This window comes from Diadema antillarum, unplaced genomic scaffold, assembly GCF_040938485.1.
Source record: "Diadema antillarum isolate AM-2024a unplaced genomic scaffold, OU_Dant_1.0 scf00000086, whole genome shotgun sequence".
In the NCBI taxonomy this organism is placed as follows: domain Eukaryota; kingdom Metazoa; phylum Echinodermata; class Echinoidea; order Diadematoida; family Diadematidae; genus Diadema; species Diadema antillarum.
This window is the reverse complement of record NW_027270975.1, coordinates 550,001-567,500: the sequence shown is the minus strand read 5'-3', so window position 1 is coordinate 567,500 and position 17,500 is coordinate 550,001. Positions and strand designations below refer to the sequence as shown.

The window sequence follows — 17,500 nt, the reverse complement described above, 5'->3', positions numbered from 1 at the left end:
ATTTAATAAAGTACTATGTACATCAAAATAATGTCCATGGCATATTTTGACGAGATAATACAGGGGAATTGACTTCAACTTGCAATTTATGGCTACCTAATTAGAGACAGATTACATTTGTGACCATGCATCACAAAACCAACAAAGAGTCGTACCCCTTGATTTCACGTGAGGACTCAAGAAAGGTGAAACAGGTCAACCAAGTCAATTTTTAGTTTTTCATATTTCTGAATCTTCTACATTATACTGAAATTTGGGATCATAAAACAACAAGGAAATTGTGTTTGAAGCAGCTTTTCTCGAACACTTTTTGGTAGAATAGTGTGATTAGGCATTTTCCAGAGTCCTCTTTTCATTTTGTAAAAACCCTGTCTATACTCTTCACTTTCAATTCAAATAACTTTTGAAAGAATCATGCTACTGCTTTAAAATTCAGCATTAATCATGTACATAATTTGTTAATGAAGCATACTCCATTTCAGCTATCCCTTTATTGATGTTGCTCCTGTGGTTAACATCCTGTTTTTTGTTCCATTCATTCCACAGCTAGCACGGCTTAGTAAAGAATATATGAAAGCACTTGAATAGACCCTGTACTTCAGAGCCTCTTTTATCAGTTCACACTGATATGTGCTTTCTTTCCAATATTAGGATGTATACACTGTAGGTTTGGCCAGTCCATTTGAATTGAGTTAATATACATTATTTTAAAGCTTAAAGTCTGCTCTTTCAGAATCTGCTCATAACTAAAAGTCCATGTCTTGCGGCATTTTGTTGGTTTTGTGATGCAGGGTCACATTTACTACATGAATGAATTCAGGAGTCAATGTGCCAAATAATCTTAACATAATGTAGGGAGACAATGTATACCCTGCAAAGCACTGATCCTCACAAGATTGACATCTCAATGAGCATTATTATCATTTTTGATGTAATTACACCTATAATGACATCTACACAATGTTGTCTAACGGTCTAAAAAAGAGACTGTAACAAGGATTTAACAGGTGGATATCAGCAATAAAGCAGTGAAGATGGAACAAATCAATAATAGTTAATAATATTAGTACTACTACTACTACATGTACTACTACTACTATTGATGATAATAATTTATATTGTGCCAAACCCACACTGTAGATCGCTCAAGGTGCATACACATTTAATGCATGTACACATTTAATTTACTAATTTAGTATTACCCTGATCACTGGATACATTAGTTCCAACCAGCAATGAAAGTGCTCACTCTCCACTGCCTAGTGAGCATTCTAGCCAGTCGCCATTTCACAGGTGCCACATACTGATCAACTATTCATTTCAAATTTATTCATTTATTATTATTATTTTTTTTTACTATTTATTTTCGTCAAACTTTCAGTGATGAGTTCTAATAACATTGTTGCTTTCACCAAACCCACATATATTGGGTTTTGGTTTGGCATTATCATTCCCCAGCTGCTTTCTGAAAGAGATAAAATAAAGTCAAGTGATTTTTTATTACGCTAGAAAATGAATACATTTATTTACGTTGTATATATTCTCTTCATCTTTTATTGTCCTACTTGCAAGACCACATATTGTTGCAGCCTTTTTATCTTGTGCTGACAGGACATTAACTTTTTATTTTTTTTATAACTTATACAAACTTTGAATTGATTGTCTGATTTTTCTTAGATTTCATTGGTGTGTATAACTAATATTTCTGTCTTCATGGTATTCACACAAATATCTTTTGGGGCTAAATTCCACTTAAGGTCAGTCTGCTGTGAATGCATTTGAGAAAAGGAAAAAGGAAAATGTGGGCTAAGGTTTCACTGCAGTGTAGAAAAAGACCCAATCAGAACAGACTGAGGCTGTAGACAGTTTGGTGATTAGCGTGAAGTGGCAAGGAGTGGATAACGACATTGAGAGCAATAAAAATCTGTAAGCATCTGTAATTTGCAATTAACATCACAACAAATTATTAGGCAAAACTGTAGGCTCACAAAGAGGTACAGTTGTATTACCCATAACAATATGCGTGGCAGCCTCGGGAAGAATTAAACCCAGAACATTGAAATATGATGAACACTGAGTTCTTGCTTTCACGACATAAATCTTTCAAAACACACTTTGGTCTGGTATGGTACACTGAACTTTATATACACTGTACATATTGTACCATTTAAAGTGTTGTAGTGCCTATAGCAATATGTGTGACTAGAATCCATGAAGAATCTCATTTTGTACTTTATGCAACAAATTAAAGCTCACAGTGTGAATTGATAGTCCAGCAATTCTGTACAAGCAAAGCACACATTTTTACACTTAACTATTTTCTGTTCTACTATATGAAATACTCACTTAATACTGAGGAAAGGGTTTGAAGGGTGGATGAGGATGTCACAAGTCGGGCACAGTTCATGTTTCTTGATATACGGGATTAGACAACTCTTGCAAACTAGAGCAATAGAAAAGACCAAAACAATACAGAAAAGAAAAGAAAAAGTATACTTATTTTCCCAATATGAGGCAAATAACTTTAAATTTTCTGAAGTACTGCATTATAACCAGAGGAGTGATTCAGCAAAAAGATCCATGTTTCTATTTTAGTGTACTAACTCAGTGTCCACAAGCACACAATACATCTATCCACTTAGCCAATTGCCCCTGAATAAACATTTTGAGCTGTAAAATTTGATATCTTTCTGCAATAAGAGAAAAGAATTTAACTGACAACTGATATTCATCAGATATTTCCTTATCGTACAAATCATTCAAAAAGCTTTGATTATAATGCAGCTGTTTTATCACTGCACTATAATTGGGCTTGCCCCTACTGACCGCTACTACGTACATCAGTGTAAATAGCCGTGAGCACGACTGTGTCAATTATGCACTAAATGTGGGAATGTAGACATTCATGTTGCACTATTTCACTCAGTTTTATATTTTCTTCACTAAAATTGCAGTTCTGTGCTTTCATACTCACATGTGTGCAGGCACTCAGTGATAGTGGTAGCATCAACCAAATAACCTCCACACAGATGACAAATTATGTACTGGTTGACATCAGTAAGGCGTATGTATATCTGGCAAAGGAAATACAATTCAGAACAATTCGCTCAAAATGGACAACATACCCATGGACGGCCAGCCCTTCATTGCTATTGAGTATTTCATAATCTTTCTTTAATGCAATGTATAGCATAAACTCATAAAAAACAGGAAAGTGTTGATGAAATTGCTATCGCATTGCACTAGATTTATTAGTAAAAGAGTATACAGCTATACATGAACAGTGGGGATTGCAAATAGCATTTAAATATTAGCAACAGAATTAGCTTTTGTATCATTACACATTATTTTCAGAGTACAATCGTACTTCTGAGCATGTTTTGTTCATTTTTGTTAAGTTATTACCTCACTGGCAAAAATTTGGAGGTGAGTTTTTGTTCGAGTGTTTGTTCGAGTTTTTCGATTGAACGATGTATCTACATGTGTGACAATATTAATGTGTGCGAGAACATCGTATTTTGTATGTACCCACTTGTTTATTTCCGTGTAAATTTAAGTATTTTTTTACCGTAAAGTGTCTTCATCATTCGTCTTCAAGCATCAGGTTTTCGCGTTTCTTTTCAGTATTTATTTATTTATTTTTTTTTTTGGTGTTGCACAAATCGGGGGTGCGGCTTATACGGCGCTGCGGCCTTTGCGCCGGCGAATACGGTACTACAATTTATAGCATGAGTAAACATGGTATACATTGTTCATTCAACTTTACGATACTATACGGTTCTTCATATTATGGCTGTCATTTGCCTGTCAGATAAGAAGTAAAGATTAGAATAACAAAGATTAAGAAAGAGAATGCAGAGAGGCTACACAGACAATCCTGTGTTTTAGAAGGCTAAATAATTTCAGGCTTCTAGCTTCAGCACAGCCATATGTACACAACCTCTGGTAAAGGAACAAACCTGGATCTGAATATAGAGGCTCAGCCTGCATTCAGAATCATCCATAGGTAGGTAAAATCAGAAAAAAGTGATACATGTGCAATTGTATCAAATTCATATTCATGATTAAATCTAGGTGGCTTCAGTGTTTAATAGGGTTAGGATACACTCATACAGGATTCTTGAATCTTGAAATGATAATCCCTGTAGCAGCTCGTCGAAGCTAAACTGGGATGGGCTGTGCGATGACGACGTTGGCCGACGGTGCTTGAAGTGCTATTATGCAGATGTAACTATTTACAATAAAATGTCATGTGCGTGCAAATAAAAATCAGGCTGCCAGGCTTACAGCATTTTGGACCCTACGGGAGGCTGCAACCTTCTGATAATTGGTAGGGCAGCCTTCTGGAAGGTGTCGACAGTAGGTGCAGTGACAGCATTGCTTGGTAGGTGGTTCCAGATCCATACAGTACGTGGATAGAAGGAATATTTGTATGGGTCAATTGAGGCATCTGGTATCATGTATTTGAGCTGGTGGTCATGTCTGCCAATGTTAGGGGCTGGAAAGATGGAGGGTGGAAGTGATATGTTGACAAGGTTGTAGTGGACTTTGTAGAACATGGTGCATTGTGCTGTGAGGCGTCGTGTGTGCAGTGTGTCCCATCCCAGTTTGGATACAAGGGATGTAGAGGAAGTACCCCATCTGTAATCCTGGTGGACGAAGCGAGCAGCTGCTTTTTGGACTCCTTCAAGGCCTTGTACTGTGTTGGTGTGGTATGGATTCCATGCCTCTGATCCATACTCTAGCTGCGGACGAACAAGCATTTGATATGCCCTGTTTTTGACAGCTTTGGAGCATGGGGATAATGTACGACGTAGGAGACCGAGAGTTTTGTTTGCTTTTTGACGAAGGGCCTGGCAGTGAGTAGCCCAGCGAAGATCTTTTGAGACCGTGACCCCCAGGTACTTGTATTGTTGGACTCTGGGTATGGTCTCCTGAAGGAGCTTGTATTCACGGAGCGAAGGTTTCCGTTTTCTGGTAATAGTAAGAGTAGCACATTTGGGAATGTTGAAATCCATTAGCCACTGTTTGGACCACTCAGCGAGGGCATGGAGGTCTTGCTGCAGGATTTCGTAATCTTCCAAATGGTGGATTTCGCGGTAGATAGCACTATCATCTGCAAACAACCGCATCTTGGACTGGACATGTACATTGATATCATTTACATAGAGCAGGAAGAGAACTGGTCCGATCACCGAGCCCTGGGGCACTCCTGACGACACGGGTCTCCAGGTTGATTGAGATCCTCTTACTGTGACTGCTTGTTGTCTACCAGAAAGGAGCGAGTTGATCCAGTGTAGAGTATTACCAGTTATGCCGTAGTATTGGAGTTTCAAGCTTAGCCGTTGGTGAGGAACTCGGTCGAATGCTTTACGAAAATCCAGGAAGATGATATCTGTTTGGCCCCTTGACTGAAGAGTACTGGACCAGTCATGAATGGCTGATATGAGTTGGGTGGTGGTGGAAAGTTTCTGTCTAAACCCGTGTTGTATGTCAATGAGGATATTGTGGGAGGCAAGATGTTTGGAGATATGGCTGAGTACAATATGTTCCATAATCTTGGAACAGACACAGGTCAAAGAGATTGGTCGGTATTAGGGTATTAGGATTAGGGTTAGAGTTTAGGGTAAGGTTAGGTTAGAGGCTGTGCTGAAGTTAGAAACCTAAAATAATTTAGCCCCCTATTAAAAATTAAAGCCCAGGATAGCTCAAATACAATTCAATATTGCATCTAAAGAACTACTACACATACACGTAGGCCCTAGAATTAGAATTTGAAATGCATACTAATCCTGTCAGTTTGCAGGTGAATGCCATTGAGAATGTCAAAATTTGACCTCATTGATTAACAAAAATAATTTAATAACTCACACATGGTGGATGTTCCCGTTTCGTCATCTTGGGCTGCACTTTCTGAGGTGTCTGCTTCCTCGGCGAAATTGAATGTAGAGATGAACTGGATTTCACATTGTCATTGGAGGTATTGATAGACTCTGTTATTGTCGAGTTACTGGAAGTGCCTAAAGATCTCTTACGCATGGCCACACTTTGAGTGCACTTTGATTGAATATCTGATTTGCATTTCTTCCCCACTAATAGTTTATGTCCGACTCCACGTACTTTACCAGAAGGGACATTCACTAGTTTAGTTGGAGCCTTTAATGTCGGAAGTGATCCAGTCCTCAGGATGCATTTTTTACGGTATTTCCCTCTGTTATAGACAGTCACCTCACGCTTGCAATCATATGTGAAATGTCTGCTACATATGTACTGCCAGTCAGAATTTTTCTTGAAGTCTTTTCGTGTCATCTTTACAAATCGGATCCACTCGTTGCGTATTTTTACATCCTTTGGAAACGAAAAGAAACTTAAATCGGGGTTAGTTATGGTACTTTTCATACATCCCCCAACAACGCATCTTCTAATAGTAGGCATCTTGCTTCACGTTCTTATAGAATACATCAAACTGGTGTAAGTTCCGAACAAAAACAACAATAAGTGTCTTTGCTGGAGATCCAGCGCTAGCAATGAAAGAGCAAAAGCTGGTTTGAGATCGATCGAGAGCTAGAGTCTACTCAATTTCAGCAGACGCAGACATAACATGAATCTTCACATGTGGGACTATAGCCTTGCGACACGGGCCTATTTTCATTGAGAAACCTCGGTCAGCTGTGACGTCGGCATGAAATGATAGGTGGTTAGGCATACCTCTCAGTGAGCCAGTCTTTTGGAGGAAAAGTTTCCGAGTTTGTCCAAAATAAAGTAAAACACAGATTCCAATGGCACTGTCCCATCGCATTGGCATAGCCATAGATCGTAGCTTCTCCCAACACGCGGACTGCAGCAGCAATCCCCCGCCGCGATTTTTTTTTTTTCCGTAACCCTAACGCGTCGAAATAGCCAATTGTGTCACTTGAGCAAAGACTATCAGTGTACTGGCTGGTTTTTGTACGCATGCGCGTGGACTTCGTTAGGCATGCTGTACTGTTGCACAGTACCAGTGGCATGGTCGTCTGCTAACACAGAATCAGATTCGAATATGGCACGCCTTCATGCCTTGCAAACATAACGACGGGTTTGTGTGTGTGTGTGTGTGTGTGTGTGTGTGTGTGTGTGTGTGTGTGTGTGTGTGTGTGTGTGTGTGTGTGTGTGGTGTGTGCGTGTGTGAGTATGTGTGTGTGTAGTGTTAAAAAAAAGAAGGTGATTCTGCAGCACAAGTGTTTGCGTATTAACGGAAGACAGATATGGATTGGCTTAAAGTTACTATAGTGTAAGTACTATTAAACAGAAAGCTTTTTCTGAGATTCATGCAGACTTCTATGCCAATATTTTATGCATGGTACGATTTGTATATATAGGCCTATATTGTACTGTATGTTAAGAAAAATATGATTTAGGAGCACAAGAGATAAGAATTCAGCTGCTTATTTTTTGTTCAAATTAATTTCATTGTAAACATGGGCCTGATATCGATGAAATTCTAATAAAGAATATAATTAAAAAAATGTTTGGTGTATTGGTCTGCTCGCAGTGAAAGTATACACACAACAGTAACACGTGAAGTTCCCATTAATTGAAGTTACAGAGGGAAATGAGACGTTAGGAAACAAGTCGTACATGGCAAATTGGAGCATTATGAATTATTCGAAGATGTTTCACATGGGCAAGTCGTTTAGCAAGTCATCATTTACAAAACTCAGCAGTCAGTATACGTGTACAACATCAGAAGGGAGGTGACTCACCTCGCTGGTATTAGCAGGGAGGTGAGACTAAATTCTCTCACCTCCTTGGTATTAGCATGGAGCTACAAACGCTCCTTGGTATTAGCAAGGAGGTACTAGGCAAGCTTGCCTAGTACCTCCTTGGTATTAGGCAGATTGAAACGAAACGGTGCCTTTTTCACTGGTCACTTTCATGCACTGACAGCGATCACTTTGTTTTCAGATTATTTATGGGCTGTCTTACTTTTACACATTAAACCGCGGCAGCCCAAAGTGGAGTGAGCGTCAGGTGGTGTCCGTTGACAAGCCACGAATGATTTTTTTTTCTTTTTTTAATGGGGGGTGGGGGGGAGGGAGTAGGATAATAATAGTGCTGCATGATGTAATAATGTGCACATAGGCCGTGAGGGGGGAAGAAATTGCATTTGCATCCATATGATTGCTCTTTTTTGTTTGTTTGTTTGTTTTACAACAGCTATATACTGTATGATAGTATAATTTGCTATTCAAGAGTGTAAGGATGGGGTTAACAGGTGTCTGTGAGGGGTACCGTTAGTGTAGGATTGCATTTGTATTACATCAAATTGATTGTTTAAATGTTTGATCTACGGTATTAAGATGTTAAAAGGAATGATAATATTAAGTGAAAAAATTGTGCCAACATCCATGTGGCGTATGAATGAAGTAATAGAACTGTCATCACAGAGGTTATTATTTTGTGAAATATTTGGAGTGATTACCATAGAGGATGCATTTAAAGGAAACCAAAACCCAAAGAGAAAAGTGGATTGAGTGAAAGCACCAACATTAGTAGACCACATCAGTGAAAGTTTGAGGAAAATCGGACATTGGATGCAAAAGTTATGAATTTGTAAAGTTTTTGGACTGGAATTGCTGGATGAGGAAGACTAATAGAGGTATGATGTCATGTGTGGACAACAATATAAAGAAAACATAAAGGGAATTCCACAAAAATTCACTTTTCTAACATAATGAAAGAGCACTTGATTAATCGCTATTAGAAAGCAGGGGGAATAATTGCTACCCTTAACATATGTCAGTATCAAGTTGATGGAATGTGTAATTTTCATGAAAAATAAATTTTTGTGGAATTCCCTTCATATTTTCTTTATATCGTTGTCCACACATGACATCATAACCTCTAATAATCTCCTCATCCAGCAGTTCCAACACCAAAATTTTAAAAATTCATAACTTTTGCATCGATTGTCTAATTTTTCTCAAACTTTCACTGACGTTTTCTACTAATGTTGCTGCTTTCACTCGATCGACATTTCTCTTTGGGTTTTTGTTTCCTTTAAAATGGAATAAAATGTATTTTAAAGGTCCTGTTTACCTTTTGGGGCAGTGATTTAAAAAAATGTTCAAGATATTACTTTTGATGAATATTATGTGTAGGTCAGTTGTATCACAAAACATCCTACCATATAAAATGTTTTCAATATAGCATAAAAGGACATATCACGGGTTTTCTCATTAAACCATAACTGTATAAAGACTGTTTAATCTGGAAACATTCTTAATAATTAAAACTATTTTAACATTTTGTATATCTACAAATAACATCGACGATAATGTACATGTACATGTACATTATTTTTCTTCGATCAGTCTGCCTGTTGCGCTCTCTAAGTTTTTATTGTTACACTCGATTGTTGGAATTCTTGCGCGTGGCAGCTGTCTGTTACCATGGTCACACGGCCTGCATGGTTTAGGACCCCGCTGGAATTTGACACCTGAGCTCCATTGTCCTTGTGTGTATATTTTATATTCACGACAAAATTCTTTTAGCCCACCTTCCATTTATGTATTTATGCCAATTGTTACGTCATCATCTATACCTCCACACCCACTTAAATCCTTACAATCTCAGTCGTTGTTCTCTCAATGTCCTTACTTGTAGTAGGTTATAGTTGCAACATGTGACCTTTCAGTGTTTTATTCTGTATTTTATATAGCAACATTTGATTTGATCTTGTTCGTTTTAATCGGATCCCCCAATTATAGTATGGTCTAAAAATATCTGTACTTATGCTTCCCCTAATCTGATTTTACCACGGGACCTGCGGCTCTATACAAGCTTGCTTTTACGCAGGCCCCATCATATTTTTTTTTTCGCATTATGATCTCAGTTTAACTCGCATGTATACAGACCTTGTGTATACCAAGACAAACTTTTGAACATTCCGGTGAAGTTCTATTTTGAATTATGTTCTGTATAGATTTCGTATCAATTTATTTTATATTGTGATATATGTGAGAAATATGAAAATAAATTGAAATGAAATGAAATGAAATAATGGTTCAAATATTTATATTGGTTGTTTCTATTCCTATGGCGCATATTTTAGAAAATAATGTTTTGAAGCATTAATACTGGGTTTTAGTTTCATTTGCAAATGTATTGTGCCTTTAAGTTAGAATGTTATTTTTGCATACATGTACTTTCTTTTCTATTCTCTTGCATAAGAAGTCGCTGGAAACGTCGTAGATTTCTTGATTTTCTTGATCGATCATAATCTGTTGAAAATTAGAATGATACCTTTCTTTAGAAAGTTTTCCTCAAATTTTCACCAATCATATTCTTTTTTTTATTATTGTCAGGGGTTTATCTCTAAAGAAAAAGTTATCTTTGAGGGTGAACTTCCCCTTTAGGTTTCACACACAGACCTGTGAATTCATCTATTTCAACGTTTGGCGTTGTATCTCAGCTCAGCAAAAGTTGTCGATTTCTACAGCCTGGATGTATTGATATAGGATGCATGCAGAAAATGCACAGAAATTGGTTTGAGAAAAAATAGCACTAATACTAATACTAATACTATACACTGAAGTCATGGTTGAATTGGAAGAAAGGAATGGAACCAACTTTATGAACATCCCATCAGCTAGCAGACGGAGGTCAAAAGGACGTCTTAATCATTTTGGTTGCAACTGGTCAAAGTGGTCGCACGTCTGATAATGACCAGGAAATGACGTGATTTCAACGTATTTTTGAAACGAATTTATCACGTCATGTTATGGACCTCCTGACGTGAATTTTACGTCTGTTTTCCGACATATTTATTACCTAATATTAGTGACATTTTAAACACGTATTAATGACGTAAAATCTATGTTGCTTTGCAACGCATTCATAGCGTTATCTACATGACGTCTTGCATACCGCATATTTACTTTGTTTTGCAACGCATTTATGACGTCATATGAGTGACGTATTAATAACGTGAACTTTTCCTCAGTTTTGCGACGTATTTATGACGTCATATTAGCGACGTACTAAAGACTTAAAATTCAAGTCAGTTTTGTGACGTATTATTCACGTCATATATACGACGTATTAGTGAAGTAAAATTTACGTTGCTTTGCAATCTGTTTACCACGGCATATTAATAACGTATTAATGACGTTAAATTTACGTCAGTTTTGCGACGTCTGGCAAAGAAAACAGACGCCATTTAGAGGTCGCAACCTGACGCCAGAAAGTCATATTTCTGCTCAAATGGAAGAAATCTAAAAGACGTCATATTTGTGACGTCTTTCTGACGCCTGGGTGGTTATACAAAGACGTCGTAAAGACGTGTAAATTACTAATTTAAAGTCTTTTAGACGAAAATAAACAAAGATTCTTGACGTCATATAAACGTTTAAAACTGACGTGAATATGTCGTATTTTTCAAACTGACGTCAATATGTCGTATTTTTGATCGATGGAAGTTGTCCCAAAGATGTTATTGGTGGTCAAAGAGTCGTCTTCATGACGTGTAAATCACAATTCTAAAGACAAGATGTACGTGAGAATAACGTCATGCGCACGTCGTTTACACGTCAATTCATGACTTTTTCACGTATATTGGTAAAGAATACAAGAAAGACTTCTGAAAGACGCCTTTTTCACGAAAACTAAACAAGGAAAATGGACGTGATTTTGACGTCATATTAAGGTCGTGGCCGGTTGGTTAATCAGTATTTCATTTTAGGATCTAATAAAGCGCCTGTGAGCACCTCAAGGTACATGACCATGATACAAATCTGGTTCCCAGCTAACATTTGGAAGTTTTCTCAACGTTCTTGAAACGTTCCAAGTTTGTTATTTGGACGTTTTGTCAAAACGTTTTCAGAACGTCTTTTTGTGGGAGGTTTTCAACGTATTGAAAACGTTTCAATGGACGTTTTTTAGACGTTAAAAAAACAATAAAAAACCTTTCGGAATTTTTAAGGTCCTGCAGAAAACCTTTTGGACATTATAGACGTCAGTAAAACCTTTTAAGAACATTCAGAACGTTTTGTGGACGTTCTGCGGACGTCCAGAGAACTTTTGAAAACTGTCTAGAACGTTCAAAAACGTTTTAAGAACGTCTAAAAAGTCTTATGACCCGTTCCAGAACGTTTAGAGAACCTTCCATATCCGCCTAGAACGACCAGAAAACCTTTTGAGAACGTCTGATGTTTATTTTACTTTGAAATGTAAGCACGTATTTCGGATTAATGTACCCTAATCCTACGTATATAATCCTATCCTAACCTGTTCCTAATGTCCTACAACCTATACCTATACTACATCCTATTCCAAATTGATGAATCTGTATCACATTCTTTTATATACCAGCAAAATGATGAGATGCATGAAGACATGGTTACGAAGATGAAATCACACACACCTTAATTAGGCCTATTAACATAATATGAAAATACCTCTTCATAACACAATTTGAAATTGTGAGTGACTGAACAATAACTTAGGTAAGTTTATTTTTATGAACACAGAAAGTTTGGATCCAGCATAAATCTTCAGATTTCAATGTCTTTTATCTATTTCCACAGTTTTCAAATTATTTCAATACTTTCTTATTTGAATATTCATGAATAGTCATGAATATTCATAACAATGAAACCAATGACGAACACGTAGCGGACCAAATAAAAACGTTTTTTTAAACGTTCATTAAAGACGAAGTGGACTAACGAAAACGTTTTGTGGGCGTTTATAAAGGACGAAGACTAGCAGACATAATAAAAACGTTTTGTAACGTCCATTAACGTTTTTAAAACGTTTCCGCAAAAATCCTGTGCTTTGCGGTAAATGATAATTCCCAACTTCGACGTTGTATGTACGTTTTAAAAATGTCCCTTTTTAACGGAACCTTTACGGAAAATTTACGGAACCTAAAAAAAAAAAAAAAAAAAAAAAACGTTTATGAAACGTTCTGAAAACGTTATGCGTTTACCAGGCTGGGTTACAGTTCGTTATTCCGAAGGTTCGTTATTCCGAAGGTTCGTTATTCCGAAGATGCGTTATTCCGAATGTTCGTTAATCCGAAAGTAAAATAGGATTCACTATTCCGAAGGTTTGTTAATCCGAAAATGAAATAAAGCTTGTTATTCCGAAGGTTCGTTAATCCGAAAATGAAACAAAGCTCGTTATTCCGAAGGTTCGCTACGAACCTTCGGAATAACGAACCCTATTTCATTTCGGATTAACGATCTTCGGAATAACGAACTTTATTTCATTTTCGAATAAACGAGCCTACGGAATAGCGGACCTTATATTATTTTCGGATAAATGAACCTTCGGAATGACGCCACAAGCGTTCCGATCAACGAACCTTCGGAATAACGACCCCTCATTTTCGAATAAACCAGTCAGCCTTCGGAATAGCGAACCCTATTTTATTTTCGGATAAATGAACCTTCGGAATAACGAACCTTCGGAATAACGCCACAAATGTTTTGTCTCAAGTCAAACCTCTTGCCTCCAATATTTAACAGAATATTTCGGTCAAATTCAGAGATTCACTCTTATCCAACCAGACAATCCACAAATTTACACTTATTTAACCCCAAAACCGCACTCGCGCATCATTCTATCAGACACTCCGGCCCTGACACTTGGAATTCCCTTCCCATCGAAATTAAAAACATGACCATTATGTTTTCATTTAAGAAGGCTGTAAAACTTCACCTCCTTAAGCAGTATTCCCCAGGATAACATTCTGATTCCTTTATTGTATTATAATCAAATGTATATGAATATGTACGTGGTACATGATGCATGTATGTGTGCATACATATATCGATTTATTTATCTATCCATATTATGAATATGAATTATAATGTATGTATAGGATAGGTACATTATGTATATTACATGAGCATGTATAATTATGTATGTGTACGATGTGCCTTACCATTACTGCGTACATAAAATAAGCACGATATATTTCATTCCATATCAGATAACAATATGTATAGGATACTTTGTATTCACACATTATTTTCATAGTGCATATTCGGTCATTACTCCGGCAAAGGCAACTGAACGTGTTAACTTTAATATCATTATCATATTGTATTTATCATCATTGCTATTATTGTAAAGTAGTTGGAGTGGTTATACATACACTCTGTAACTTTCCCTTTTCCCCCTACCCTTCCCTATTTCTCTCTTTCTCTATTCCCTATTCTATTCAGAGTAGGTAAGCATATAGTCTCCATACCGTCAAGCCTCGGCTTATTTTGGAGACCCTTCTGTTTAAATTCCATAAGCTGTTTGTATTTGTCTTGTATGATTGTACTAAAAAGTATGTGTCGATATACTGTTTGTCATATAAATGACATGTATACATAATCATATCTGATGTAACGGAATTAAGCAGAAATAAATCAAAATCAAATCAAATCAATCCGAACATTTGTGGCGTTATTCCAAAGGTTCGTTATTCCGAAGGTTCGTTAATCCGAAAATGAAATAAGGTTCGCTATTCCGAAGGCTCGTTTATTCGAAAATGAAAAATGGGTCGTTATTCCGAAGATCATGAAGTTTCATAAAAAGTTACGAGTATAGAACTGGAGTTTTGGAGCGCGCTCGGTAACCAGCTATAACGTGTGAATGCGGCTAGTGCTCTTACAAACAAACAAACAAACAATCAAACAAACAAAACCAATGCTTTAATATTCAATCGTTTCTCTTCATCATTTACAGGGTGCTAGGCCATGTGGGCATTGGAGGGAGGGATTGAGTAGGAATATATTGCCAGTCGCAATGCATATTTAGACTGCAGTGATAATAATGATGATGCTGAAAACTATGACAGAGATTTCGTGAAGTTGTTGTGGATGGATTGGTGATTGATTCCACCTTATGGAATAACTTGCCGTCAGCCATTAAAAAAAAAAAAATGTTCTTCATCAGATTCTTTTAAAAGCAGGCTAAAAACTCACCTGTTTAAGACCTCCTTTTGATAACTCATTATTTTGAATTTTGTATATGTTTTTTACCTCCTTCACTTTCTCTTCCTTCCGCGCCTATTTTAGAGCACTCTACAGAATGGATTTGGCGCTATATAAATCAACTCAATTATTATTATTATTTTTATTATTATTATCATTATCATTATTATTATAATTCTTATTTAAAAATTATATTGATAGTGGTGGAGGATAGATTGCTTGTGGTGATATGTATACGATGGTATATAGTACGAGTGATATTCGTGGTGATGATGATCAGATGATATCGAGTTGTGAAATGATAGTACTGATGTTTATGGTCGTGCATGCATGGTAATCTAATAAAAGCAATGATGGTAGTGATGATTGGTTGATATTAAAGGAAACCAAAGCCCAAAGAGCAATATGGACTGAGTGAACGCAGCAATATTTGTATAACTTATCAGTGAAATTTTGAGGAAAAAATGGGACAATCGATGCAAAAGTTATTCATTTTCATAGTTTTGGTGTTGTAATTACTGGATAAGGAGACTACTAGAGTCCATGACGTCTTTAGTGGACAACAACAATGTAAAGAAAATATGAAGAGAATTCCACAAAAAAAGATCATTTTTCATGAAAATTATACATTCCATCAACTTAATTGATACTGACATATTAATGTTGCTGCTTTCACTCAATCCACATTTCTTTGGGGGTTTTGGTTTCCTTCAATGATGGTCCATAGGTGACGATGGTACTTGATGACGAAGACTATAGTGTTCGCAATGATAAAGTGAACATCAAAAAATTATTGATAGATCAATTCAAACCGTGATAGTAGAGCAATGAATTGCTGTTTGTTGGAAATAGCACTTCTTTTGACTTTTAAAATGCCGATTCGAAATGCCTTTTTAAAACTGATTAAATCAAACTATCAATAAAGAGATGTTATCAATCAAAATCGATGATTACTCTCCCCCAGTTTCTCTTCCCTCCCCCATCTTCATATTTGATGTTATTGCATGAGAATATAATCATATCTTGATATACATCATGACCCTGAACTAAAAAGGAGCGTGCATACGCCTTTCTGAGTCATTTTAAAGCACTATCATCGTGAAGTTGGAGGATAAACCCAAATAAACCCATGCAGTATTGCATCCATGTTACACAAGACCCAATACCCACTTCGAATCTGATATTGTGGGGCTTAATAAACATGATCAATGTTAACAATAGCAATCTCTGCAGCTATAGGCCTATAAGGCCAAGTAAAAAAAGAAACCAGTTTCTCGTCCTCGCGCGCATCGATTTTGGCCGCCGCATCGATTTTTTTACTATTTACTATTTTCCAAATGGCGCTGAAAATACCAAGAAATTCATAATTCTCTTCCCAGCCCGCTCCCCGCCCGCATCGATTTTCAGTTGCCGCATCGACTTTTTTGATATTTACTATTTTTTCGGCCGTGTCTGTAACTTGCTAGCTGTCCAAATCGGGTCCCCAGGCCATCGCACGCATGAACACATTCGAATGTGTAGAGGCCCGTACACTCTGCTCTGTAACGTTGCACCTGACGGCGATGTATTTTGAAGAGAAAATGAGTGCGCTTTTCCAGCAAATATGGAATTATAAAATGGGTGTAACTACAAAATAAATAACTTTTCCACGGATTCTGGTTTGTCTCGTATTTCTGCGGGATACTTTTCTTTACGGCGTAAATTCACGGACACGGCCGTGAATCGTAACATCTGTAGTGTGGTATACAGGGCAGGGGAAGCTCGGTATATAAAACGAACACTGCTATAACGAGATATCGGTTATTACGAGGAAATTTTCCCGGTCCCAAATTTCCTTCCACACAAGTCCATGTAAAATGCTAATCTTACAGCGAGATTGGCTATAACGAAATAACTGCTATAACGAGATAAATTTTGTGATTTCCAAACAGAGAAAAATATAGCCAATCAAACCTGATATAGCGAGGTAAAGCAAAATGTCTTCGGGTAAAGCTTAATTCGCCTGTGCTATCACGGTCCGAGATTGTAAAGTCTTGTACACACACATTTTCTTCATGACAGTTCACTCTACAGCTAGCACCGCATGTTGTACGTGTATGTGTGTGTGTGTGCGCGCGCACTGATACATGCAGAAAATGTGGTGGGACGGCCGTATACATGACATCATCATGACGTTTAGCAAGTGTGAGGCAATCTGATGCTGTGATTGGCTTTCTACGTAGGGAATTCCCCATCTACACACACACATGCAGTCATAATGTACATACAGAATGTGTCACACACACACACAAAACATCGTGCAGACCATATTCAAGCTTTCCACACACAACACCCATACCATAAACCACATACCAATCCACACACGATGTTCACACAATCGCAAGCTATGTAGATTTACAAATTCAAACATCTATTCTACAATTAATAAGAAAAACATTCTTGATATCGGATTTCATTGGCGAAAAAAAATCTTCTTAACCATAAAGGTGAGTAATTACCTCACACACATTAGCAAGTTATCAGTATTG

At 37.1% G+C, this 17,500-nt stretch overlaps 1 protein-coding gene across 1 annotated transcript in view; it reads right to left on the bottom strand.

The window, feature by feature from the left end:
- The window catches only part of LOC139717955 (polycomb group RING finger protein 1-like), a 26,078-nt gene extending 19,264 nt beyond the window's left edge, over positions 1-6,814 (bottom strand). The window contains exons 1-3 of the mRNA XM_071629437.1: positions 5,872-6,814; positions 2,975-3,074; positions 2,347-2,443 (exon numbers count right to left, since the gene is read on the bottom strand). Of these exons, the coding sequence (XP_071485538.1) occupies positions 2,347-2,443; positions 2,975-3,074; positions 5,872-6,435 (761 nt within the window). The 5' untranslated portion in view covers positions 6,436-6,814. The remainder of the gene's footprint in view (positions 1-2,346; positions 2,444-2,974; positions 3,075-5,871) is intronic.
- Positions 6,815-17,500: the final 10,686 nt, after the last annotated feature.